The 27,623-nt window shown below is 43.5% G+C and overlaps 2 protein-coding genes across 4 annotated transcripts in view; one reads left to right on the forward strand and one right to left on the reverse strand.

Moving 5' to 3' along the window:
- Positions 1 to 10,773, reverse strand: part of POLR3A (RNA polymerase III subunit A) — a 275,253-nt gene extending 264,480 nt beyond the window's left edge. Inside the window, exon 1 of one of the 2 annotated variants that reach the window (XM_069240172.1) lies at positions 10,256 to 10,773. In XM_069240172.1, the coding sequence (XP_069096273.1) occupies positions 10,256 to 10,299 (44 nt within the window). In that variant the 5' untranslated portion in view covers positions 10,300 to 10,773. The remainder of the gene's footprint in view (positions 1 to 10,255) is intronic. The other variant, XM_069240171.1, reaches the window with a different exon arrangement.
- Positions 10,774 to 10,893: 120 nt separating this feature from the next.
- RPS24 (ribosomal protein S24) lies at positions 10,894 to 25,202 on the forward strand. Of its 2 annotated transcripts, XM_069240173.1 has the most exons (7): positions 10,894 to 10,995; positions 13,591 to 13,656; positions 14,703 to 14,912; positions 19,524 to 19,634; positions 21,486 to 21,503; positions 24,735 to 24,755; positions 25,127 to 25,202. In XM_069240173.1, exons 1-5 carry the CDS (start codon positions 10,993 to 10,995, stop codon positions 21,489 to 21,491), a joined length of 396 nt encoding a protein of 131 aa, XP_069096274.1. In that variant the 5' UTR covers positions 10,894 to 10,992; the 3' UTR covers positions 21,492 to 21,503; positions 24,735 to 24,755; positions 25,127 to 25,202. The 2 variants fall into 2 exon arrangements, with proteins under 2 accessions (XP_069096274.1, XP_069096275.1); XM_069240174.1 differs by lacking the exon at positions 21,486 to 21,503 and having other exon boundaries at positions 10,895 to 10,995.
- Positions 25,203 to 27,623: the final 2,421 nt, after the last annotated feature.

Here is a 27,623-nt window from a genome sequence, read left to right on the forward strand (position 1 = left end):
CTGGTCCACCTGAAGAAGGTTTTGAAGGCTCTGCAATCTGCAGGCCTCTCTATCAAGGCATCCAAATGCCAGATAGGGCAGGGAACTGTGGTTTACATAGGCCACCTTGTAGGTGGAGGCCAAGTTCAGCCACTCCAACCCAAGATCCAGACTATTCTGGACTGGGTAGCTCCAAAAACCCAGACTCAAGTCAGGGCATTCCTTGGCTTGACTGGGTATTACAGGAGGTTTGTGAAGGGATATGGATCCATCGTGACAGCCCTCACTGAACTCACCTCCAAGAAAATGCCCAAGAAAGTGAACTGGACTGTGGAATGCCAACAGGCCTTTGACACCCTGAAACAGGCAATGTGCTCAGCACCAGTTCTAAAAGCTCCAGATTATTCTAAGCAGTTCATTGTGCAGACAGATGCCTCTGAACATGGGATAGGGGCAGTTTTGTCCCAAACAAATGATGATGGCCTTGACCAGCCTGTTGCTTTCATTAGCAGGAGGTTACTCCCCAGGGAGCAGCGTTGGAGTGCCATTGAGAGGGAGGCCTTTGCTGTGGTTTGGTCCCTGAAGAAGCTGAGACCATACCTCTTTGGGACTCACTTCCTAGTTCAAACTGACCACAGACCTCTCAAATGGCTGATGCAAATGAAAGGTGAAAATCCTAAACTGTTGAGGTGGTCCATCTCCCTACAGGGAATGGACTTTATAGTGGAACACAGACCTGGGACTGCCCATGCCAATGCAGATGGCCTTTCCAGGTTCTTCCACTTAGAAAATGAAGACTCTCTTGGGAAAGGTTAGTCTCATCCTCTTTCGTTTGGGGGGGGGGTTGTGTAAGGAAATGCCTCCTTGGCATGGTTGCCCCCTGACTTTTTGCCTTTGCTGATGCTATGTTTACAATTGAAAGTGTGCTGAGGCCTGCTAACCAGGCCCCAGCACCAGTGTTCTTTCCCTAACCTGTACTTTTGTATCCACAATTGGCAGACCCTGGCATCCAGATAAGTCCCTTGTAACTGGTACTTCTAGTACCAAGGGCCCTGATGCCAAGGAAGGTCTCTAAGGGCTGCAGCATGTCTTATGCCACCCTGGAGACCTCTCACTCAGCACAGACACCCTGCTTGCCAGCTTGTGTGTGCTAGTGAGGACAAAACGAGCAAGTCGACATGGCACTCCCCTCAGGGTGCCATGCCAGCCTCTCACTGCCTATGCAGTATAGGTAAGACACCCCTCTAGCAGGCCTTACAGCCCTAAGGCAGGGTGCACTATACCATAGGTGAGGGTACCAGTGCATGAGCATGGTACCCCTACAGTGTCTAAACAAAACCTTAGACATTGTAAGTGCAGGGTAGCCATAAGAGTATATGGTCTGGGAGTTTGTCAAACACGAACTCCACAGCACCATAATGGCTACACTGAAAACTGGGAAGTTTGGTATCAAACTTCTCAGCACAATAAATGCACACTGATGCCAGTGTACATTTTATTGTAAAATACACCCCAGAGGGCACCTTAGAGGTGCCCCCTGAAACTTAACCGACTATCTGTGTAGGCTGACTAGTTTTAGCAGCCTGCCACAAACCGAGACATGTTGCTGGCCCCATGGGGAGAGTGCCTTTGTCACTCTGAGGCCAGTAACAAAGCCTGCACTGGGTGGAGATGCTAACACCTCCCCCAGGCAGGGATTGTCACACCTGGCGGTGAGCCTCAAAGGCTCACCTCCTTTGTGCCAACCCAGCAGGACACTCCAGCTAGTGGAGTTGCCCGCCCCCTCCGGCCAGGCCCCACTTTTGGCGGCAAGGCCGGAGAAAATAATGAGAAAAACAAGGAGGAGTCACTGGCCAGTCAGGACAGCCCCTAAGGTGTCCTGAGCTGAGGTGACTCTGACTTTTAGAAATCCTCCATCTTGCAGATGGAGGATTCCCCCAATAGGGTTAGGATTGTGACCCCCTCCCCTTGGGAGGAGGCACAAAGAGGGTGTACCCACCCTCAGGGCTAGTAGCCATTGGCTACTAACCCCCCAGACCTAAACACGCCCTTAAATTTAGTATTTAAGGGCTACCCTGAACCCTAGAAAATTAGATTCCTGCAACTACAAGAAGAAGGACTGCCCAGCTGAAAACCCCTGCAGCGGAAGACCAGAAGACGACAACTGCCTTGGCTCCAGAAACTCACCGGCCTGTCTCCTGCCTTCCAAAGATCCTGCTCCAGCGACGCCTTCCGAAGGGACCAGCGACCTCGACATCCTCTGAGGACTGCCCCTGCTTCGAAAAGACAAGAAACTCCCGAGGACAGCGGACCTGCTCCAAGAAAGGCTGCAACTTTGTTTCCAGCAGCTTTAAAGAACCCTGCAAGCTCCCCGCAAGAAGCGTGAGACTTGCAACACTGCACCCGGCGACCCCGACTCGGCTGGTGGAGACCCGACACCTCAGGAGGGACCCCAGGACTACTCTGATACTGTGAGTACCAAAACCTGTCCCCCCTGAGCCCCCACAGCGCCGCCTGCAGAGGGAATCCCGAGGCTTCCCCTGACCGCGACTCTTTGAATCCAAAGTCCCGACGCCTGGGAGAGACCCTGCACCCGCAGCCCCCAGGACCTGAAGGACCGGACTTTCACTGGAGAAGTGACCCCCAGGAGTCCCTCTCCCTTGCCCAAGTGGAGGTTTCCCCGAGGAACCCCCCCCTTGCCTGCCTGCAGCGCTGAAGAGATCCCGAGATCTCTCATAGACTAACATTGCGAACCCGACGCTTGTTTCGACACTGCACCCGGCCGCCCCCGCGCTGCTGAGGGTGAAATTTCTGTGTGGACTTGTGTCCCCCCCGGTGCCCTACAAAACCCCCCTGGTCTGCCCTCCAAAGACGCGGGTACTTACCTGCAAGCAGACCGGAACCGGGGCACCCCCTTCTCTCCATTCTAGCCTATGTGTTTTGGGCACCACTTTGAACTCTGCACCTGACCGGCCCTGAGCTGCTGGTGTGGTGACTTTGGGGTTGCTCTGAACCCCCAACGGTGGGCTACCTTGGACCAAGAACTGAACCCTGTAAGTGTCTTACTTACCTGGTAAAACTAACAAAAACTTACCTCCCCCAGGAACTGTGAAAATTGCACTAAGTGTCCACTTTTAAAACAGCTATTTGTGAATAACTTGAAAAGTATACATGCAATTTTGATGATTTGAAGTTCCTAAAGTACTTACCTGCAATACCTTTCGAATGAGATATTACATGTAGAATTTGAACCTGTGGTTCTTAAAATAAACTAAGAAAAGATATTTTTCTATATAAAAACCTATTGGCTGGATTTGTCTCTGAGTGTGTGTACCTCATTTATTGTCTATGTGTATGTACAACAAATGCTTAACACTACTCCTTGGATAAGCCTACTGCTCGACCACACTACCACAAAATAGAGCATTAGTATTATCTATTTTTACCACTATTTTACCTCTAAGGGGAACCCTTGGACTCTGTGCATGCTATTCCTTACTTTGAAATAGCACATACAGAGCCAACTTCCTACACTCAATAAAGCAGAGGTGGTCAAAGAAGAAACCGTCAGAATGGGGTTTAGTGGCATTAATAATTTGCAAATGACAACCACTATATGTTTGAGTTAACTTTCTCCCTTAATAAAGAGGTTATTTAGGTTTATTGGTAAAGGAATGGGGAAATGTTACATTATACGTTAGGGTATAGTAGCTATGAAAGCTATTTTTGATCCCAGAGCCAAACATTCGTTGTGCAGTACATTTTTCACAATAGGGAAGTTACAGCAGTTATAATAGTAAAGTAAAGTAAACTTGTCTTGTTGAAACAAGCAGGTTTCTGAGTAAAGTTTTGAACTAAAGAAGCATAAAAAGGTTTGCCACTGAAAGGAGTACAACAAATGGTTCATTTAAAACTGAGCAATGTTGTTTAAAGTCAGTTAAAGATCCAGGGATTGCACTAGCTGAGACAGTCCTACTGCAAAAGATTGTTTCTACCCTTATTTATATTAGCATAGGTTCATTGAGGGTAGGCGACGGTCTCCAGTATATCTTGGAAGACAAACTTTTGCAATCTATTTACACCTCCCTCTATCTTGAATTTTCATCTAGTCATTAAAAAAAATACTGAAAAATCAATGATGCATCATTCATGTGGCTGAGTACCAGATCTGCTTGTCACAAAACCGATACTAATTGGCCTTACACTCTTGCCATTGTGCTCATCTGGCTATATCACAGCACAACGAATCAGAACAATACAGAAAGATACATCTAACAATGTAGCTGAAAGTGGGGGCACCTAAATTCATGTACTTGCATAGCTGCCACGGTTTTAGACTGCTTATGTGTAACATTTTCATTGTTTCAGTATACTTATGAGTGACATTCAATGACCAAATGTGTGACACTTAGAGTGACACTTTCTCAAGAGCAAAATCAAGCAATGAAGTCAATGGAACAGATAAATATCACATAGCAACCAAGGTTTCGTTTTCATTATGTGTGACATTTCCACATTTTAGGGTGCTGATGCGTGACATTTCTGTACCTTATGTGTGACTCCTTATCCCAGGCTGTGACGTCCAAGCAATTAGGTAAACTTCTGGTATTGCTACTTAAAATGCAATCTTGCACTTTAGATATGGCCCTAAAAAGGCACAAAGCTCCACAGGCACAAGATTACACAGGGTCACTTACCCAAGTCCCTTCTCTAACATAAGCAAGTATTTACAATCAAAGATGTGCCCAGCCATTAGAACAAACAAAATGTAACAAACACACATTTTTATATTGACTTAAAATATATTAACCAACACTTGGACCCGCACACAAAATGCGTCACACTCCCCATTTCAAGGTTTTCTACTGTCAGCATGATTGAACCCAGAAATAGGACATGCAGGACTCACTTCACTTGCTAGGAGCTAACTGTCAGGCTGGTGGCTATAAAGCAGCATCAAGTCATGACAGACAGGTGAACGCTTTCCAAAATTAGCTCTGTATTGTATGAGATTTTCAGCAAGTTATGACATTTCTTATCCAATATAAAATTGCATTCTGGGACTTTTAGCTTACCTGAACTGTTCTGTGTACAGTCCACTAAAAATTCAGTAACTCGCTGAAGAAGTCTGACACAACAGATAAGACTACAAGGCATGGACTGTGGTCTGTTATTGAAACAGGATGTTCCGTACGTTGTGCACTGATTAGAGACCCCATCTGTTCATGTGGCTGGCACCTGCCGACAGTTTCGAGTTAACACAGTCCCTTATTCGTACACCTTGAAGGGCAGGAGCACACTTGCACAGCTGTGTCACAAAGCGTTCCAGGGTTATGTCTCTGCTGAGATCACCCTATCACTCTGTGCCTACTGGCAAGGCCTCGGAGATACAAAAAAGTGAAAGAAGCCTTAAGCGAGGCATGGGGAAACGCCACGCTGTCTACTTATAGTAAACTAAATTAATTACCTACATAGTTCTGTCTGCTCAAAAACACACAATAACATGAGGTTTTGGATTAATTACATGCTTCGATTAAATGAGTTATAAAGAAAATGGTACGTAACACTGGAGGATTCTAAAGCTCTGTTGTCTGCTGATAAAGTATTATCAAAATAGCCATATACGTTTTCACGAGTGTCTGGAACAGTTAAAGTGATGAAAATACATGAACGAAACTAGAAATATATGAACTGCCTCTTTGGTAATACTTTCAGAGCTTTAGAGTGCTTCAGTGTTATATATCATTAAGTAGAACTGACAGTGATTGCTGAGGTGAGAGGTTGGACTCTGTTGCACAGACAAACCTGGCAGCAAGGACTAAAGCCAGTGGTTCCCAACCTGTGGTCCGGTGGCTCTTGGCGGGGTGTCAGTGAAGCCTCCTCAGAGGGTCCGCAACTGGTTAGAAAATTAAATAATATTAACAGATTAGGTCCCCAGCTTTCAGTAATGGCTCAGGGGGTGTCCCCGCATTCCAATAATGATTCAGTAGGGGACTCCATTAATGATAAAGTGGGGGTCCACAGAAGTCAAAAGGTTGGGAACTATTGACCTAAGCCATTCACTGTCTCCAAACATACATGTCACAAACATGCACACAATGTAAAAGTTATTTCCCACATGCATTTCCCAGCCATCCAGGTTCTGCCCTTTTGTCTTGCTTTCGCATTTTACAGTTTTCCATGCGCAAGTTACAACCCCAGTTTGTAACCATGGCAACCACATCTCCGTGCCTTCCAGGCAGCAGCTAACTGCTAGTCCAATTCATCACAGGCTTAAGTAAACTCTTGAGGGCCAGCAATGGCCTGCATCCACTCTCAAGTTTCTTGCTAAATCAGCCGGTCCTCGTAAGAAAGACTTAAATATGCATGACAATTCCGGAAAGTGCAGGAAAATTCCTAAATTTGCGTTAGTCTAACGCCTGATGAGTGACGCCTGGCAGGACTGCAATGCAGTCGAGTTCTAACACTCAGGCTTTTCCTAAATCACAAGCCAAAGCAACTGGAGGCAACATAACTGAATGTCTTGTACAGCGCTTCAGCCCAAAGGCAACTTTAATTCTCGTTCTTTAAGAGTGAATCACTGTGACTCTAAAATCATACATAACTTACTCAGTGGCACTTAGGTAGGCTATTGTTCAATGTATTGAACAAATAGCTTAAAATATCCATTACCTATGTGAACCCAATGAGATTATATATTTCCCTTAGACATAAAAGGGGCTTTTAAAGGCCAACCGTAGATTACTCTTCATGGTCTAAAAATACTCTTCTTGTCTTGTGTGTGATACCTCCAACGGCGATAAGGTCAGTATTTTATTTATATGTGACCCTCACTAGTGTCAGCTCCCCTTTATTTGCAGATAATCTCTGTAGCAGAGGCTGGCATTACCCTGTGTAATATTAGGTTGCTTTGTTGGAGACTTAAATTCACTCTGACTACCCCTTTGACAACGCCTCAGAATAATTTGACTACCATACCTATTGATTTAACACTTGAGGCTGTTGTAGAATTTGTTTTAGGTCCAGATAAGCCAGTAATTGATCAGGCCCCTCAGAATTTTGTTCAAAAGTCCATTAGAAAATCACTAGGCCCAGCTTCAGATCCTTTTTGCGGGCCTGCGCGCACAGCCCCTGTGCATCCAGCTTCAGGTCAATTGAGTTCTGCTTTAAAGCCCTCTTTAAAAACAGTGGCTCATGAGCATCTGAAGCAAGTGTATTTACAATCCCCTCCTCTTTTCCTGCAGGAGATGAGGAGAATAGAGCTAGTAGCATAGTTTAACTGCAAGACAACCCTGAAGGGGATTTAGATGCCTTGGATAGTGATGACGGCTAATTCTGGGTCCATGCCCCCGGAAGAAAAAAAAAAAAGGAAATTTTCAAGATGATCTTGATGCAGGCCCTTCAAATATTTCACCTTCTGAGTTGCACGTCACTTTTGATCCTAAGGACATGGTTGATCCTTGATCTTACGAATGGACTCCATCTCCCAAGGCGGCAGCTTATATGCAAACTGGCCTGCGTAAACCATTCCCCAAGGAGACAGTCGTGAAAGACCCAACAAAGGCATAGCATGTTCCCAGTGAAAGAGAGCCTCTCATATAGGACTATCAGTTTTTACAGATTGGCGATTGCACCTGGTCACAATCCAGTGGCTAACAGACCAGTTGACGAACAGACATTGCTTTCTAAACTTTTGAGAGGTGGTAGGTTTTCCGATTTGTCTCAACCTAAATATTCCAATCTAATGGGCTTGTCCCTACTCCTTAACTTCATTCTTTCTTGGCAGGACAATCCTGTTTTCTAGAAAACAACTGTCAGAGAAAATCACTCTTCTGCTCTGTTTGGTATCTTGCAAACGAGTATTTCATGTCTGTGCCTTGGACCTGACAGGAAGGCCCTACACACCAGAAGGAGTTTCTTTGTCATTACTAAAAAACTAAATCAGCAACCAGATTATTGGCTTATCCAGCTCTACCAGGAGATCACAAGCTCTGTGTAGTTCATTGTCTGCGAGAATACGAGGGAGTCACTTTCCAGATGAGGAGTTCTCCTAGGGGTCATCTGTTGATTTCATTACATCCTTGCGCTCCTGTGTCCTGTCCAACGTTAGCGTAGTGAATGAAACAGCTTTTTGCAGAAGAGGCTGTGGACGTTTCCATTTTAGGAGCTCATTCAGTTAGAGGTTCCATAGCCTCTAAATCCTGTGCGGTATGAGCTCACCAAGAGGAAATAATCTGAAAGGCAGATTGGGCTTCTGATTCAATGTTTAAAGAGTTATATCATGAATTAGTAAGGAATCCATTTTCCATTACTGTCAAGGAGCTTTAAATTTGCATAAACTGAAGCCTCCAGTCCTGACATAGAATCAAGTGTTACCACATTTGTGAACAAGAATTGTCAATTCTATTAAGGACGTTGAGGTGAGTATTACCCCACCCTTATACAGTACAAAGATGATCAATCTATTGTAATGATTTATGTCTTGATTGTCCTTTTGCTCAGTGTTATTACTGCTAAGATACATATTTTTGATTGATCTCACCCAAGTTTATAGCTCAGTGGCTTAGTCGCTTATTTTACAGCTTCAGATCAGAAGTAAGAACAAAGACAGTTTTCACTACTTCAGAGGGTTGTATGATGGAACCATGCATGCACGGAACCACGCATGCCTTTACCAACGCAGTCAGAACAACGACCGCTTTGTTTCCACACATGCCTTTACAACTAATTTTCTTTGTAAAAGTATGCCTAGTAAAGGCATGTTTGGAAATGGAATGCAAAACGGCATGTGTGGTTCTATCCCGACTCCCCCACCTCTACAAATAAACTAACCCGACCCACCCACCCGGAGACCCCCCCCCCAAAAAAAAACTACCCCGATCCACCAACCCTAAAAAAAAAACGACATCCCCCACCCTCCCTGAGCCCTAAAACCTTGCCCCCTAATAAGTAAACTACACCGAGACCCCCACCTACCCTAAGCCCTAAAAACAAATAAACAAATAAATTATCCCGATTCCCCCCCAGAAGAAGCAAAGCTGTTTCTGTCCCTTAACCACTCATATGCGTAGTTCAGCACGTGTAGTTAAGGCACAGACACAGCCATGCGTTATTTAGGCAAACGTGGTTACGCTTGACTGGAAAACATCTACGTTGTTTACAATGCGTGGTTGAGGACGTTTCCCACTTCAAAGTAATTCCTCTCAGAAAGAAGAGGAGGGGCCCATGAGATTCAGCCTGTCTATAGGATGTCAATGGCTCTGGTTGGATATTAGACTTTAATATTGGGATTTCTCGTTCATATTGGGAACTCTGGTTTCTGTAGTGTTTTTTTCCATGATAACTCTACGATTATATAGTCTTTGAATTTATGGCTACTGTTTGTATAGTAAAAAATGTTTAAAAAAATTACAAAAAAGAGGAGAATCTGTAGTGCCACATGATAACCGATTCAGTTTCATAGAAGTAAATTAAAAAACGCTGTAGCTCAGAATGAACATAAACACGTAAAAAGATCTACCTTTCCCATATTTTCATGGAGTAATAAAAATAAACATGTTGTCATGAAATACCCCTTTTTGACCCTCTAGAAAAACATGAAAAGGAAAAGCAAGTTTCCGTTCTCCGTGTCGAAACTAAAGCTTCACTTTGTTCTGCCTTTCTCCTTGACTGTTACCTCTGCAGCAGACTTCGTGAAGTCAGAATACAATAAATAAGTACAGTTAAGAAGCTGCGTCATTTCTGTATTACACGCGACTAAAACGTTAAAAAATACAGAAGGCCTTTTATTCAGGATTTCAATTTTCCATGAATTACACAATTAACTTTTTCCTATTTCGTATACAAAATCCGAAGTACATTAGAGTTTTCCCCAAAGGGCACAGGAATAAGTAAGTACATTCGCTCACTAAACAGACTGCAGAAAAAATCTGAAATAACATTAAATTATACTTGTTTGCGGTTAGTGATTGCAACTGCAGTGTTTGTGGTCTGAATTGCAGTTTGTTCTGCCTTAAATATAAAGAGGCATCAATCCCCATTCACATCTTCAGAAATTGGTATGGTATATATTCTTAAGAGGTCAAACACACACTCAAGGCTGCATATAGTATCCTCCTGGCAACTCGCTCTTCTTCCACATCCACTCCCTGTACAGCAGCTTAAGTCGTCCGCCTCTCGCCACTAAGGGTTGGCTTATATCTACGAATGCCCACCCAAAATATAAACAATTTGACATTTTTGGAACTCGGCTTTTCTTGTCAGTAGGTGAACTCACATTTTTTTGGCCACATCGGTCTCTCTGAACTGTTCCTTCACCATGGTTCTGCCGGTGGGGACCGCAGGCTGAACTCGAACCCAGGGACATAGGGTATGAAAGTACACTTCTAGACGATGCGAGTAATGCACGGGTAACTAATCCTAACTGCACGCGCATGCGCGTATGCAGCACTGCTTTTGACAAGCAGCGAGGCTTGAGCCTTCCATAGGCAAACGTGAAAGAGATCATAGAGACTAATAGGAAGCTGTCCAGGCAGGGACCCCTGCCGTGCATAGGGGAGCACTACACCAATTGAGTGACTGCGTCGGATTAAAAGAAAGACTATGGTCAATACGTGAAAATGATAAAAAGACTATAATTAAATCAACCGTAACAAAATAACTAGAACCTCTGGAATCCATTTGTTTTTTTTTTAAACAAAGAGAATTTGAGTGATATTTTACTTCCCGTCTGTTAGCATTCTAGTCTTTATCATAACTCTTTAGGCGCTAACTGATGTCAAACTGCAACTGTCCAATCTTTAACTTTTGCATTCCGTAAAAACATTTCTATACACCTATTTTATTGGCTGTTTTCCTCAAGCCACGCCCCTCGCCGATATATTGTATTTTACCATTTGATTGGTTGTACTCCGAGCTCCTCCCCTTTGCGTCGCTCTGTGCGCGCTGCAATATGATTGGCTGCGGGACGTTCCTTCTTCCTTTTCTGCGTCCCCGAGACAAGCGGCGGCCAAGATGGTGAGCTTGTAGTGTAATTAAAGTGTTCACGATCTGTTCGCCATCTCTGTAATCCTGATCCAATGTTGCATTTGTGTGGTTGGTGATGATTGCTTAATCTCACGTGTCCGCGCCCTAGGCAATATTGACGTGCGAAACATCTCTTATATGCCAAAGTTTAGTACCTAAGGTGGTGTTAGTCTCTTGTCTATATTAATTGGTAGTGTAGCCACACTCTTACTAACGTCCCAGTGGTCTAATTTCAAATATATTCTTGATGAAGCGGAGTTGGTGGGGGGAAAGCTTACTTTTTAATGGCGCTAAAGTTAGGTTTATTTTAGGGGCCAGAATGTTGATTTGAAAAGGCTGGCCGTGTTTGGGCGTAAAGGTACGCTTCGTAGAATAAACGACACTTAAAGTGTAAAGTTCGGTGTTATTGTAGTGATGCCGTGATAGAAATGTAGGGTTAGGGTATGCGTTTAACTTGATGAATGTGTGCTAATTCATTAACGAGAGCCACCTCGGACGCAGTCCTAGCCAACATACTACAGATCCTTCACAATGTGAGAACCACGGCAGGCCTTGGCTATCTTTGTGAGCTTGATGTTAAGATCCGATATTTTTGAGCGATCTAAGCATGGTGTGTGATGCCACATAAGTCAGTTTCCTCGCCGATCGAATGTTTTAGCACCGTGTTTTTGTTCCCCTTAATATCATCGTTTTATGGGCGTTTAGCCTCGGCGAAATAGGAATTGTACGGACTTAATTTCGTGGTGTTTTGGTGTTACATTTTTTACGCCACTGTGTAATTGCTTTTTTTGTGCTAGCGTTTAGTACCAAAGGCATCCTCTCCACATCCAAAATGTACACGAGGGCTGGACGTTTTTCACGTCAAAAAGTAACACCCAAGTGTTCGTTTTGCAATTCACAAATTTTTCTTGTTAGTACACAGCACGGTCTCCGATAACAAGAGTTCTACTTAATATTTATTTCTAGTTGTGGTCTTCCTTCCGATCGCAATTTAACTTTGATAATTAATTCGGAAGGAGATAGTGGTAAGCCCAAGGCAGTGGAATATAGGCCGAGCTGCAGGGATTACATGAAAGGAAAGGACCAGATTGTGCATTTAGAAAAGGCAAATGTGAATTTATGATATTACATCATTCTTTTGCCGTTTTTACACGTTTAGTACTGACTGGGCAAAGGTTTCACCTCATACTTGTTTATCACCGCAACACAGCAAAAAGCAACTGAAAGGTGATTAGTCGGCCATTCGGAAGGACATTCCACTGCACAGCCACATGGGAAGTCTCGTTTTGTAGTGCCTTTTTGTCAATTTGAGCTAGACACCGTCAATTTTTTTTATGTAAATAATGAAACATATGTTGGGTTAAGTGGCAAATCAATAATTGTGCGGGGAAATGCTGCAGCCACAGGATCACGAGTCCAGTTACCCTGAGTATAGTTTGATTTCTGTTTAAGTGCTTTATAGAATGCCAGTAGCTTAGTGTTAAGTCTGGTGGTCAGGAATGCAGTCTCGTGGTCTTGAACCAATGGGTGTTACTGCTTGTTCCTCACTCTGTTCTTCTATAGTGTACTGCGTTTCCCACACATAAATTGCATTATTTTATCATTCAAGTAGTATATTAATGAAATTAGTAATTGAAACACTACAGAATGAGGAGGCACCTATGCTAAAGCATAAAGCGTCAGTGGAGAAGTCTTACATTCTTTCTTGCATGAAAGAAGCAAGGAACTATGCCTTCTGGTAAGAAAAAGATTAAGCAACTAAACATTGAACAGTCATTCGTGTGTAGGAATTCATTGATTTGATCAATGATTTTAAATAAAACTCCGGATCCACAATAAACCTTCTCTTTTGCCAAAAATAGTGTTTCATTTCTTGTTTGCTCACGTTTAATTGTGTTGCTAAATTAATTTGTTAGGATCATATGCTTATTGAAACCTGCATTAGTGTTTGCACGTGGGTCAGTTCTCCCCTTGTTTCTTATGGATAATTTCGTTGAATTTTCATGTGTGTCTGTTTTCTTGTAGGTAGAATTATTTTTCATAAGGATAATTGAATTGCTCCATAAATGTGCTTCTGGCAACATAACTTTATTCATATGGCATTTACATTTTTTTTTCTTTTTGTACAGTGTCTGTGCTGAAATTTGGTGCCCCAAGTGTTTGCACATAGAAAAATGAGAGGAAATGTCTCTTGATATGTTGCTTGATCAATAGTCTGTCATGATCTAGTGCCTTTTCCAAGTCAGCGGTGCACTTTAAGTATGTGTGGGCAGCCAATGTCACACTGTTTTTAAATTGACTATTACAATTAGAAAACAATTTGTCCGATTACAAACTGTTATAAAAGTAGCCAACCATCTTTCTACTTCTGGAGTAGTTCAATATTTTGAGTCATTAAGTAGATGCTTGTTAATCAGTAGTGACTTCTTCTGTCTATCTTTTTATGATGTTGAAAGAGCCATGTGTTGGCAGCTATTCATGCCTACAGCTTTTCACCAATAATATCCCTCTACTTGGTAAGACTCAAGTGTGTTGTTGGTTATCTTGTCATTTTACTTAAACTGACCAAGGCGCTTTTTCTTGTAGAACGACACCGTGACAGTCCGAACCAGGAAGTTCATGACCAACCGACTTCTGCAACGAAAGCAGATGGTAATTACTTTTTTTTTTATATTGCCTTTTATCTTACTTATGTCTGGAGAAATGAATGATAAAGTCAGTAAACTAAGTGCTTGAGAATAAGTCACATCCTATCTAGCAGTAGATGAGACATATTTGGCTGAATAAATGGCTCTTCTTGCAAGAGTAATTTACATCTGTATTAACAAATTATTTTACTTGATACTTATTGCTGCTAGGTATCTGCCAAGTAGTTTGTACTGGTTTTCAGTTTGTGATTTTTAGTCCACTGCAGACCAGGCTATTGTGCGTTTGCCCAGTTTGCAGTACTACTTTCTGCAAATGTTTGGTCATTAGTGTTTATCTGAAACAGTGGATGTACCCCAATTTGTACTCATGAATACTTATGTTGCCGCAAAGAGTGTGTACTGTCAACCAAAACAAACATTTACAATGCAACGGGTCTCGCGTTTGCTCATGTTAGAGCTGATTGCGTTGTAAACTCCTAACCCGACTTTTCACCTATTGGGCAAAAGTGCATTTATGTACATAACCCGAAAAAGTGAAATTAACTATGTAAAGCGCTCGACTTCTGCTAAGCGAGATCGCGCTTCTAAATTAGAGAAAAAGAAGTCCGCGAGCCTCGCATGTTTTCTGTACTTGGTCGCTGCGCTCGATGAGGCTAGCCACCGGAAAAGGCATGACGTATGCGTGCCTTTGACTAATGAAAGCAAGCAGATTTTATTAGGCAAGCCCACAAACCAATAAAAAAACACTGACGTGAAGTTGACAGGGCTCCGAGCCCTTTTCTAAATACTAAAGCGTCTCGCTGCGATATGCATGCACGAGCGCCTGCAACGCAGGCTCGACCCTAAAAACACTCAATGGTAGAATTTGACCTAAGGAACCACTTTCATCTTCTAGGCTTAGTGAGTTTTTGAATTTTTTTTCCCCCCCGGTTATTTGCAGGAAATTTACTTCTTAAATAGTTAAGAAATTGGTGTTTGTTTGGTGATTGCAAAGTCTACTTATTGATTTTATTGTTCATTCTAAAGGCAAATCTTACATTTGAACCACAGGTCATTGATGTTCTTCACCCAGGAAAGGCCACAGTCCCAAAGACTGAAATTCGGGATAAGCTGGCCAAAATGTACAAAACTACCCCAGATGTCATCTTTGTATTTGGCTTCAGAACACACTTTGGTGGTGGCAAGACAACAGGCTTTGGTATGATTTACGACTCTCTCGACTATGCAAAGAAGAATGAACCCAAGCACAGACTTGCCAGGGTGAGTTTCCTAGTAGATTGCAGCCTGGAGGCTAATTTCAATGGCCGACTATATAATGCCACTGCTTGCCTTCTGTAATCCTAGAAATGTGTATTTGGAACATAGGCGTACATAGCTTCTTACTGTTGGATTTTGTCAGTAACTGTAGAACTTTGAAATTAAGTATCATGTTCATTTCAATACAAAGACTCCAGGATCATATAGATCTAAACGGAGGAAATAGGGAAAATAAATCACTGAGAATTAATCTGGAGAAGGTGGTGATGCAACGATCTCTCTGCCAAATAAGAGTCACTGGTTTACTGGATACTGATAGTTGTGAGTCCTCCTCTGCCCCCCAGATTTGTTCTTTGATTTATAACCCCCTTTTTTGACTTTTTTCCCCCAGCCTCTTGGGAACAAGTGTTCTGCATGTTTTTATGGAACGCTTTACAATCCTGTGGCCCCCTTCAGTTGGTGCACTATTGTATTGACTGACTTTAAGTTGGCTGGCCCCTCGCTGTTTTTTTGGACTCATGCAGGCAACTAGACTGGCATGGTTGCCTAAGATCTACACAAATCTTGTGTGTCTGCGTCTCTGAAAGTCCCCTGGTCTGATAAACCTAAACTTGCTTCTGAGTTTAAATGTAGCCTACACTGTGGGTAGTTATACCAGGGGTTTCTTTGTCTGAGACCGATCATCTGAATTGGCATGATTTATTTTACTCCATCACCTTTTTTTTTTTTTGTCATTATGTCCTTGTTGTGCCTTATTATTACCAAGGTTTCCTGGCTGGTCGACGGGATGGCTCCTGTTCTTGGACTAGCTGTAACGGAAACTTGCACAATTTATGGTAGCGCCTCCTATGTATGCCTGTGTCGTTAGACCTGTGGGGTACAGATTACTCCCTTTTGTTTTAATCATGTAGCGATGTAGCTCTTGATGCACAACCTAAAATGTTGCCAATCTCGTTCCTTCGTCTACATTTCCTTATCCTAGCTCTTGTACTTGAATATTCCTGCAAACTTTTGCCACTCTTAATAAAAGTAACCCACAGAGCACAGTCTGATCTCTGTACCCTACTTGAAAAATACTACCAAATCATTTGATCCCTTAAAAGCACTTTGTTTTCTAACTCTTAAAACAATCTCACTACAGTTTAGGGTTGCACAGTATGTGACAGCAATGGGGTGGAATTCTACCTGAGCAGTCACCAGTGGCTGAGAAATCTTCAAGTGTTCTTTCAATTACTTTGTTGCAATCCTTAAAATTTAGATTTATAATTGTAATCTCCTCCACAGTATGTGAATGTCTCGGCATAGACCTGCTGTGATATTTCAATCTTCTGTTTCATGACTTTGTCCTTTTAAACTTAACAAATCATAAGGATCAGGCACAACCTCCATATGATGGTTTACCTGACCTTCCTACTTGTCACTTGATCTTGACTGTGTATACGTTTAGCATCTGCTAGTATATATGAAGATCACCGGGAGATCGAATATTGATTTCTGAAATCCACAAATAAACTAACTCCACCTCCCTCTCTGTGGCCCATTATGACGCCAATTCATCATGTCTAAGAGCTTACGGACTAGCCAGGATTGGCCCGGCCCCTTGTGAATTCTTTGGCAATTTTGTTCCTCAACAGCAGTTCTGGACATACCCTATTGAGTAATTGGTATGGGCTTGTTTTCTTCATTCCAACCAGAAGTAGTCCTTTTTAAGCCTTGCTGCTCTGTGGATTCTTCTCCTGTGAACACATTAGCGGAACCCTTGCTGTGGAGATCAGTCCTGGGTTACAGCCTTTTCATATATTTCTCCATTTCATACTCCAAGGTGGCACCTGCTGTGCTGCACCACCAAAACTCGCGTCTGCGCAATCTAGGGGATCAAAGGATCACTACTGTTATAATCACAGCAGAATGTCTAACACATGTTGATACAAGATTGTGAATTTGATGATATGTTATGATTGTTAGTTACAATTATTAAAATGGATTGTAATTGAACCTCTATTATGGCTATGGAACTTAATTAGGTGGCCCTAGTGACACCTTATGCCTGATAGGGGACCTTACTGTACTCCTGTTTCTATTAGTTTCTTTGTGAATGGTATGATATTGTTTCAGAAGTATGTGGTGTGAGTGTTGGGTGTTCATTAGTAGGAGTGATGTCTGTGACCCAGCTATACACACATATGGCTTCAGTTTTGGTAGAATAAACTGACTGTTGCATGTATGTCTGTATATTTTTTTACATTTGGATTAATGTTGAATCAGATCTAGTTCTTAATAAAATAGTTTGTATCACGTTTGCCTCTCGTATCTATATTGCTCCAGTGAGCCTGTTTTATATCTCTATTATCTTCCACTATTAGGCAACGATTCAACGTTTTCTACCTCAAATGGCCATAGTCCGCTGTGCACAAACTCTTTCATATTCATGATCACCAGTTTGTCTCCCTTTTGTCTCAAAAAGCTACTGTTTTCCTACTTTGCCTCCACCTACAGAAGGGAACTGTCTAGACTCTAGAGTCATCTGCTGACTCTTTCATTGACCCAGTGTCTACAGAGTCAAGTCCCTTATCTGATTTGTTGTAGGATCCAGACTTGCAATGGTTCCTTATCTTGTCTAAATCATTTTGCTCAGCATAACCACTGCAGCATTATGATCTCTCCATGGCCTTATTCTTAACTGTTTAAAGTGCATATTTCTGGAACTGAACTATCCTGGTCCTCAGACTCCCAACATTTAGCGTTCTCTTCCTGTTCAACACCATAAGCTCTTGCAGTACACTCTGTGTTTAATTTGAGCTGGCGTAGGGCACTGGCACTTGTGTTCCGGTGTCAAGCATTTACTGCGAGCAAAAGAGACGTGGAAAGAGGCAGGAAGAGGAAAGGGAAAATAGTCATAAGGAGAAAGCAAAAAGCTTCAAAAGTGAGCTGTAGGGGCAGGGAGTGGCTGTAAATGGGTCAAAGAGGCCCGAGATGGTTTTTGAATTACGCTGCCTCCGTTTTCTGTGCTCACACATTTAATTGCAGCAGCTGCATATTTGGGCACCGGCACGTTTTTATTTATAAATTAAGCACTGAGCATATTGTCGGCGCCCCATTGGCTGAGACTGTTAACTGCTACTGGCCTGTTCGCTTCTGACTGCCTGTCTCTTATTAGGATCGCTTTGTAAGTACTGTCATGCATTGCTTGCGGCTTCTCCATCATCCAGGGCTCAGCCCCCCCCCCCCCCCCCCCCCCCCCCCCATTAAAATCACAGATGTCCCACAATTTTTCCACCTGTACTCAAATATGCACTCCATCTGTATTGTAAATTAAGTGGCAGAAATTAAGAATGCTTACCCCAAATAGGCTTGTGCCCAAATGGAATTCAGGCAAAAGCCATTGAGTTTTCATAACCACCTAGAAATACTTCTAGAGCATACTATTTCTGTGCCCTTCTAGTTCCTACCCAAAGCAGTTAGCCTATTCCACCCCCTGCATGAAAACCACAAACTCCTTGACGGCTCTATCAGGTTTCTGCAGCAACCACCCAAGTAACATTTCCATGACCCCCCCCCCCCAAGCAGTCATTTACACAAGCCTTCACACACCCCAACCCCCATTTTATTTTGCCCTTTATCACTCCTGACACATACTGCTACAGAGTGGTGGATGCCCTCCCACTAGTCAAATCTTAATCCTTTTCAGAAATTGATTTATTTCCTGTCTTGTCTTGCCCCTAGCAAATGTATTTCCTTCTACCCCTCCCTTTTATCTTATTTTCACATCCCGCTATGCCTCCAGTCTAACTCTCTCTTCCCTTAGTACTCAGTCGACTTGGTTAATGTAATAGCCCCCTCCCTAGTCGTGTGTGTTCATATCTGCTCCCAACTCTCTTTCACATTTTGCTGTTGCTTCCCCTGATAAGCAAGCTGGCTGGCTCAGTCTACTGTTACGAGTTTCAACCTTGATATTCAGATCAATTTGTAGTTACGCTATTGAAATGCTTATGCTCGCTTTGGCCTTTTTGCCACCTGTGTTTGATTTCTTTCTTTTTTTTTTTTTTTCTCCTCCCAGCATCATTTTATAAAGGGGCTGAGTGTGAATCTCATGTTTCTGCGGATAGGATTTGCAGTAGTGAAGTAGTACAATGTATAACATAGTTCTGCAGTTTGGTAGTCTACTGTTTGCCAGAGGAATATGAGGCTTTAATTGGGCATGTCAGAGATCGTAAACTTCGCACTTGTATAGCGCACTACTTGCCTGTTAGGAGACCGCTGTGGAACCCCTCCTGGCTTTTCCCTGTGAGGTGCCCATTCCTGGGCAACCCCCAGGGTGAAGCCAGGCTTCAAAGTGCTGTCAGGGCCGTTGTGGAGATTAGGCAAGCTATTGCCCAGAGTTACAGAGTGGGACCCATTAGATTAGCCAACGAGGTGAGAATGATCTGGTCCAAGGGAATTGAGCCCAAGACCCGCCGAGGTGGGAATTGAACCCTGGTCCCGGGCCAGATCTCTGCCGCTCTAATCATTGTGCCACATATTCAGATGGTCTCTGGATATTTTCAGTATATTGGAAACTATTTGAATTTAAGTATTGGTGTGGCTTTAATCCGTTTATTTTCTGGGTTTTTACAGCACGGGCTGTATGAAAAGAAAAAGACATCCAGGAAACAGCGCAAAGAACGTAAAAATAGAATGAAGAAGGTCCGGGGCACAGCAAAGGCAAATGTTGGTGCTGGCAAAAAGGTAAGGTCGAAGCGCAACCCCCACTGAACAGGTTTGTAGGCCACCACGTAGCCCTATTCTCAAAATAACCATAGTTCTGTCTTCTGTTTCCATTTTCCTCTGGATTGTAGAAGGTAATATTTTGACGTACATTAGCTGAGTAGTTTTGCTTGTTTGTGTTATGTTTGCAGTGCCTAGCGACTGCTAGAAACTTTTCACCAATCTTGCTTTCATAGCTGCTTATAGGAATGGAGCTTTCATAGGGTCTGATCGGTAACTCCGCATCAAACTAGCAATGACATTTTGCCACCTAGAAAAGGGTGACCTGTAATGTTGACTCCCACAAGGCGACCTTTAAATTTGCTTCTCACTTGTGTGCATAGTTCAAATCTCAACACTAATTCGAAATGACTTGAAAGAGAGCTCCAAGTGAATATGGTGGTTCCTAAATAACATGGCATAATGGGTTTTAGATTTGCAGTAGCTGACCCTTTTCTGAAGTGATGTAGAAATGCTCTAAATATTTAGTGTTGAGTGCAGGCTCTAGTCAGTTTCAGAATCTTATGACTTGCAGCAAAGCGTATTGAAAATTTTTACAGTCTCAACGTTATGCACCCATTCGTTTTCACTGACCTGGGATAACTTTGTCAGGAGCCTTCTTACAGAAATACCCCATGGGTGCAACGGGGGAAGTGCTCCTGGGGCACTTTAAATATTGCAGAAGGAGCCCAAGGCACTTGTGCAGCCCTTTGTTTAATGTATAACTCTAGTTTCCTAGCTCCCTGATAAAATGTGGAGGGGTTTGAAGTTGCCCCTCAATTACATGAGGGAACGGCCCCATGCAAATGAGGGCAGACTTTGCTTCCTTGCCCTCACCATATTACAGAACCAGAATTTAGCGCACAGTAGCACCATTGGAGGGGTGGCAACTCAAAAGATGGTCCCAGGGACTCCCAGACATCCCCTTGTATATGGTTAAGCTCACCCTCTGTACCAGACTGTAGAGCAGGGGTCTTCAAACTGGGGGGCGGGCCCCCATAGGGGGGGCTCAAGTGATCCCAGGGGGGGCGCCAAGCTGTGGTCAAGTCATTACACAAATAACAGTGTTTTGTTTTAAGCAGAAACATGTTATTGCATTTATAAAAAGGTAACCGTGCTTAACTGCAGTGTTTAAATACATCTAGACATATTTAAACATGTCCAATGATTTATATTTTTCAACTGCGGGGGCGCAGCATTAAAAAGTTTGGAGACCACTGCTGTAGAGGGATCGCTGCTCTCCTTTAAAGTGCACGCTGCATTGCTGCCTACATATTGTAATGTGAATTGTTAGCTTCTTACTGCCAGCCACCCCTTCAATAGAGGGCTGCCCACAGGTCGGGTCCAAGGTCACGGCTGCACTAGAGCCAGTGCACTTGATGTAAACAGCCACACTGTCCCATTTTGCGAATGGCACATCAATTTAAAGGTGTACTGCCTCCCACACAAGGACAGTGCAACATATTCTAATAAGGCCCCAGAGGTCCCTGGGAGAGCTTTGTCCCACGCATAAAGTTGTGTGTAGATTGTTATGACTTCAGAAGGCCACTCAGTTCTGCTCATTGGTTGTTTTTAAAGTTAAGGGCTATCCTGTAGGTTTAGTGCTGTGATGCCATACAGATGGCAGTAGTGAACAAAAAAAAATATCCTTCTAGCTAACCAATTATTTTGAACACTGCTTTGGTGGTATGCTTGAAATGATAGAGGCTACTTAAAAAGCACTGATAGTTGCAGTAATTGGAATCTTACTTGGGAGGTAGGCCATATCTTTCTGGATAAGCATTAACTTTTTCCTTCGTCTTCTTCTCCTGCTTTCTTGGAATTGTTCACCAGAAATAAGGTGGCTAGCAGGTACTGAGCAAATGCATGGGTTTCTGTTGTGTGGGTTCAGCATCATTAGCACACTAGTCACTGCTTTAGGAATGGTTACATAATGCTTTGCATGCACGTCTTTTTTTTTTTTTTCTTCCTCCCAGTGGCTGTTGTGTAACTTACACAGTTGTTGCCTTGTTACGAGTACAATATGTAAAGGATTAAACAGTCCCACAGAGAAATCGAGTTATGCTCTGAATAGCAGAGACTGAATGAGTCCTTTTATAATTCCCTGTTCTTAGTTCCTGATACCTCTCTGTAGAGCTGTACCCATACATTCTGTCTGTAATTTGCTTAAAATGTACGGCATGATTCTTTATTTGCTTTAAACCTGCCATAATAAAAAAATATGCCTCATTTTTATGCAGAGTTTTATATATGCATGTTGACATGGTTGCATTAGAAACACGCTGAAGCAGCGTAAAGTTGTACATGCTGGACCATTAGAAATTGATTGAATGTTGAGTGCCTTAGCAAGGGCTTCTTGGCTGCCCACTGCATGATAATTGCACTTGTGCTTGTAGCTGGTTCAGAGTAGGTCGGGATGCTAAGTTTTTGTCACCACACACTTCCTTGTGGTCAAATTCAAAAAGCGTCTTTATTTTTATTTATTTTCTGCTAGTAGGTGGGGCTTGCTCCTGGAAACTTGGGACAGAGTTCCAGAGCAAGTTGGAGTCGCATCTCCTAACAGTAAATGCCTTGTGAAATGGCCCTCTTATCGAATGCAATACCACTCGCACCACAGAGCTTCTCAAGGTTGTTCAAAGGACTGCTCTTGGCAGTATAGCTAGTCCTGTTTCTACACACGTTTTCCTTACTCGATGTCAATGTTGATAGGTCGTCTTGCAGTATGAATCCTTTTCTGGATTCACATGCTGTGCATTATTCCGCCATCTAGAGGTTGGGTATGGAAATCTTGGGGAGGGGGGCAGGGGGGGCGTCGTCGACTAACACCATTTGGTGCTTACCCTGCACTTTTGTGTGATGTAATGAAAGCCCTGGAAGCTCCTGTACTTGACTTCCATCTTCAGATTCTTTTTTTCTGCCGTTGGGTCTGGAAGCACGACAAAGAAGCTCCGAAGAGTTAAAAAAAAAAAGATATAACGTTTTTCTTCAACAAAGAAGGAAACAGCAAGAGAAGAAGAAAGACCTTGCTGTGGAACTGAATACATGCCGACGGGGGACACAGCAAAGAAGTCATAAAAGTACTCTGAACAATCGAAAGAGCGGATTGGATTGACCACCCTTGGAAGATCAGGCAAGTAAGGGCCATAGAAAATACCCCTTTAAGTTTTGCCAGCAGTACCACCACAAGTTGGTGGGAAAGGGACCCCAATGAGGTCTGCAACCTGCCTACCCAGGGACCACAAAGACGAAGATTGGGAGTCCTGCGCAGAATTTGTACCACAGACTTAAGGCATGACGCTAACAAAGAATGGAACACCACACCATGTCCCAAAAAACAGGAATCCGTGTGACACCTAGGTCTCTCAAGCGACAACAATGAGAACGTGGAAGAGGCCACAACGGCGAGAGGGGAAACTCGGATGTCGAAATACACAAGACTCGGGCTGAGAAGATCCATTTGCAGAAAAGGGGGTTGAAGCACGCCGAAAGAAAGAAGGTAAGGCTGAAAGGCTCAGACCCTAAGCCCCCATGGAATGACAACACATGCAGCCTCCCTACAAGCGATTCATTTACCAGGAGAATGCAATACAGAGGTAGACAAAGCAGAAAAGAGCAACTCACACGAGTGGGAGCTAAAGCAGGAAGTCATTCAAGGAATCTTCAACACCTGGGGAACACCAAGAATAGACTTGTTTGCAACAGCAGCTAACGAGAAATGCCAACACTTTGCCCCGGTTTGCCACACCCATGGTCAAAAGGAAATAGCTTGTCAAACTGGTCAGGGAGACTTGCAAATGCAGCCCCCTCAGTTCAGACACTTACAACTTCCTTCAAGGACAATGGGAATCCTAAGGGAGGCAAGGAGACCAAGCACACAGAATGATGCACTCTTAAATGAAAAGGATACACCCATTAGTACACAGCCAATAATAAGATGGACTCCAGAACACGTTAAAATCTAGTATTAATACACCTGGCCCACCTACTAGACAGTGGCCTCACCTATGCTTTGTTAAAGGTACATCTGGCAGCGATAATGGCATACACTAGGACACATCAGGAGCCAGTCTCTACATCCACAGTAGTAAAGAGATTTATAGAAGAATCAGAGTAGCACCAACAAGTTCAGTGCCAACACCGTTGTGGAAGCCAAATAGTGTTAACACAACTGATGACAGCTGTTAGAACCCATGCACAAATCATATCTAAAGTCAATCTCTCGAAAAACTGCCTTCCTAATAGCAATCTCATCAGTACACAGTCAGCGGATTTCAAGCTCTTAGCAGTACAAGAATAGTACTTAAAATACACAAATCTGAGTGGTTCTCAGGACTAACCCTAAGTTTTTACCAAAGGAATTAATGCAGTTCCATGTTAGTCAGAGCATACTACTGCCGGCTTCTTGTGTATCCAACCAACCTGTCTGCCCTGACACTTGCCGTGTTATAGCAGCATGGGGCGCAACCAGGAAATGCAAATCCCAGCTTGAATTTAAAAGCACTAGCTATTAGCCAATGGCAGATTTTCATTTGGTGATTGTTTTTGATCAGGTATAAGATTATTGAATTGCAGGCACTTCTTATGCTTGCTAGTTTTCCCATCTAATAATGCATTCCCTTGCAACTAGAATTGGTTTTACATTTACGCAGTGGACTGTTAACCAGGTGGTGGTGGTATGTATGTGTGTGTGTGTGTGTGTGTGTGTGTGTGTGTGTGTGTGTGTGTGTGTGTGTGTATATATATATATATGTGTATATATATATATATATATATATATATCCATCTATATATTGTGGTAACTTTAATCAAATTAAGATTGAATGTCATTTATGCTATGCTCCCCTGTATATTGTTTTTAAATATGTCTACTAAAGTGAGTTGAATAGAGGGGGGAAAAAAGATTTCTAATCCATCTAAGTAACGGGTTGTGCATTAGGGCTTCTTTAGACTTGAGTGCCCATGGAATATAAACAAACGACTGAAAGTTCCAGCTGAAATTAATTTCATGCTTTTCTTCATAAGTTAAAGTATCGCTAATTCTCTTGTCTTTTTGTCCCCTCCCCCCATGCTTTGGTGTTTCAGTGAGGTGAAGAATGTTAACAGGTATGTATCAGTGTCCTGATAACCGGTATTGACTTCACTTATCAACTGTAGACTTTGTCATGCATTTTATCGTAACTGGAATGCTGGAGGTGGAGAGGGGGGGTGGTTTCTTGACCTCAAAATCCGTCTGTTTTCGATTGGAGAGAGGGAATAGGTTTGAGGCTTCTCATGTTAAAAGGGGTATTTAATGATTATTGGATTGGCAGCGTATATTGTAGTCAGTCTTAACTGAGAATGTGGAGTTCTTAAAGCTCATTCAATACATTTCTAGCTTGTGTAATGTTTTCCAAAATAAGATGTCTTTTGGAACTGCTTATGTTGCCCTTTTTATGCAGAATCAAAACCTGTGTTTTCTTCCTGCTCTTTTGCAGAAGAGTTGAACCACCTGGTCATCGTTTCCGTGAAGACGGTGCTCGACGTTGTCTAATAAAACTTCTAAAAAAACTGGATCTCTGTTGTAATTTGTTTTATTCAAATTTAAACGTGATGATCATTACTAACATTTATGTAACAGTTTATGTTCTGGTGGTGTTGGCACTTCATTATCTGTGTGACAAAGCAGATTGCTAACCTTACTAGAGTGTGGACAGGGGCTGGATTAATCACATTTCCTTGCTTTCTCAAAGTAGTGCTTTCATTGTTCTGTGTGCAAGCTGAACTTTTTTATAAGGCAAAATGATTTTCTTATTGCACTTTGCTATGTTATAAGAGTTGTTGTTTTTTCATCCAACACAAGAGATGCCTTAATTGGCCCATTGCAGTTTTTCTTCTCTTTCAGACTATATGCCTGAATTGATGATTAGAGCAGCAGCTTGTGAGGATGGAAGGACAAGCACCACTGTGCCCACTCTCTGAAGAGCTGCTTTGACTGACTCCCATTTGGTCTTCCAGAGGCACCAACTTTACGTGCATATAACTACTTCACATCCCAGTTCATCACTGTTGCACCTGGCACTTTTTGCAGGGTCATCCCCAGTCTTTTTGCCTCCTTCCTCCTAATTTTGCTGACCAGTTATTGTTGGCTTTAGGACTCTGGACACTTTACCTCTGCTAAAACAGTGCTAAAGTGCATATGATTTCTGTGTAAATTGTACTGTTGGACTCCAAGGCTTAAGTGGGACGTCCTCTTACCATGCCTTCAGGTTGCCTATTGGGAAGTACCATAGAATGTATGGGCACCTGGTGAGAGGACCTCAGACTGGTGAAAGAGGGCTGGGAACATGCTTCTAGAAAGCCACCCCAGGATTTATTTAGCTACATGCTGGCCTTCAGAAACCACACTGCACGCTTCAGGAAGCTCCCTCAAGAGAACCTAAAGGCCACCGTTCTGATTGAGTTTCAGCCTTGCCAGAAAGTGTGGGTCATGGCCCCAGTAGAGTTGTGTGTGTGCTACAGGACAGGTGGACAGGGCCATTTGAGGTGAAGGAGCGCAAGAGTGATGTCACCTACTTGGTGGACTTGCAGACTCTAAGGATCTCCTTGAGGGTCCTACATGTGAACCACCTCAAATTCCACTTCGAGAGGTTTGAGTTAATCATGCTTTAATCTAAATATGGTGGGGTGTAAGAGGGGAGTGAACCTCTCCCTGACCTGTCAGCAAAGGAGCAGGATGGGTCAGTAGGTGTGTCCTCTCCCATCTCTGACTTTAGGGCAGCAGAGTGACTGTTGCCACTTACTGCAACAGTTTGCAGCTCTGTTCCCAATTCAGGTGTCCCCCATCTATGCACTCATGATGTGGACACTAGGGACAGCCTGCATGTGAAACAATGTTTACAGGTTAGCTGGCATGAAGGCCAGCATCAAGGATGAGGTGTCCAAGATGTTGGCTTTAGGGGTGATTGAGAGCTCCAGCAGCCCTTCGTCCAGCCAAGTGGTTTTGGTACCCAAGCTTGCTTCACCTGGTGCCACATCAGAACTCTGGTTCTGTGTGGACTATCAGGGGCTCAAGGCCGTTACCAAGACTAGCACCCACCCCATCCCCAGAGCAGATGAGCTCATTGATAGGTTGGGGGCTGCCAAGTTCCTCAGGACTCTTGATTTAACGTCTGAGTACTGGCAGATTGCCCTAACTAAGGGGGCTAAGGAAAAGTCGGCGTTCTCAACGCCAGAGGGGCTTTTGCGGGTCCGGGTCATGCCCTTTGGGTTAAAGAACGCCCATCCACCTTTTAGAGGTTGGCCAATGCAGGACCTGGTTGGGCTTGAAAACGTTAGTGCTGCCTACCTTGATGACATTGCGGTTTTCAGCTCCAATTGGGAGGACCACTTGCACCACCTCTGGGAAGTGTTGAAGGCGCTGCAGGCCTCACTATCAAGGCCAGTAAGTGCCAGGTAGGGCAGGGGTCAGTGGTGTACTTGGGACACCAGGTAGGAAGCGGTCGGGTGGCTCCCTTACAACCCAAAATTGATGTCATTCGGGCTTGGGCCCCTCCTCTCCCCCCCCCCCCCCCCCCCCCCCCCCACCCACCCACCCAAAGACCTAGACAGAGGTGAGACCCTTCTTAGGCCTCACTGGGTACTACATGAGATTTGTCAAGGGGTATGGCACCATTGTTGCACCTTGACAGAGCCGACTTCTGAGAAGCAACCTAGACAGGTGATCTGGAACTGCGTTTGACAACCTGAAGGAGGACATGTGCACGGCACCTGTGCTGCTGGCCTCTGATTTCCCCAAGGGGCTTGTGGCACAGAGAGATGCTTCAGAGCATGGTGTGGGAGCAGTACTTTCACAGCTGAACGAAGAGGGCCTAGACCAACCTGTGGTGTTCCTTAGCAGGAGACTACTCCCCAGGGAACAGAGGTGGAGTGCATTTAAAAGGGAAGTGTTTGCTGTGGTCAGGGCACTGAAAAAGCTAAGACCCTACTTGTTTG

The sequence above is a fragment of the Pleurodeles waltl genome, chromosome 6, assembly GCF_031143425.1.
Source record: "Pleurodeles waltl isolate 20211129_DDA chromosome 6, aPleWal1.hap1.20221129, whole genome shotgun sequence".
In the NCBI taxonomy this organism is placed as follows: domain Eukaryota; kingdom Metazoa; phylum Chordata; class Amphibia; order Caudata; family Salamandridae; genus Pleurodeles; species Pleurodeles waltl.

What these genes read in the sequence shown, in the direction of transcription:
- RPS24 (XM_069240173.1), top strand. An exon ending in TTCTGCAACGAAAGCAGATG is followed by an intron (nt 13,657 to 14,702) that starts GTAATTACTTTT and finishes TTTGAACCACAG; the next exon opens with GTCATTGATGTTCTTCACCC. An exon ending in CCAAGCACAGACTTGCCAGG is followed by an intron (nt 14,913 to 19,523) that starts GTGAGTTTCCTA and finishes GGGTTTTTACAG; the next exon opens with CACGGGCTGTATGAAAAGAA.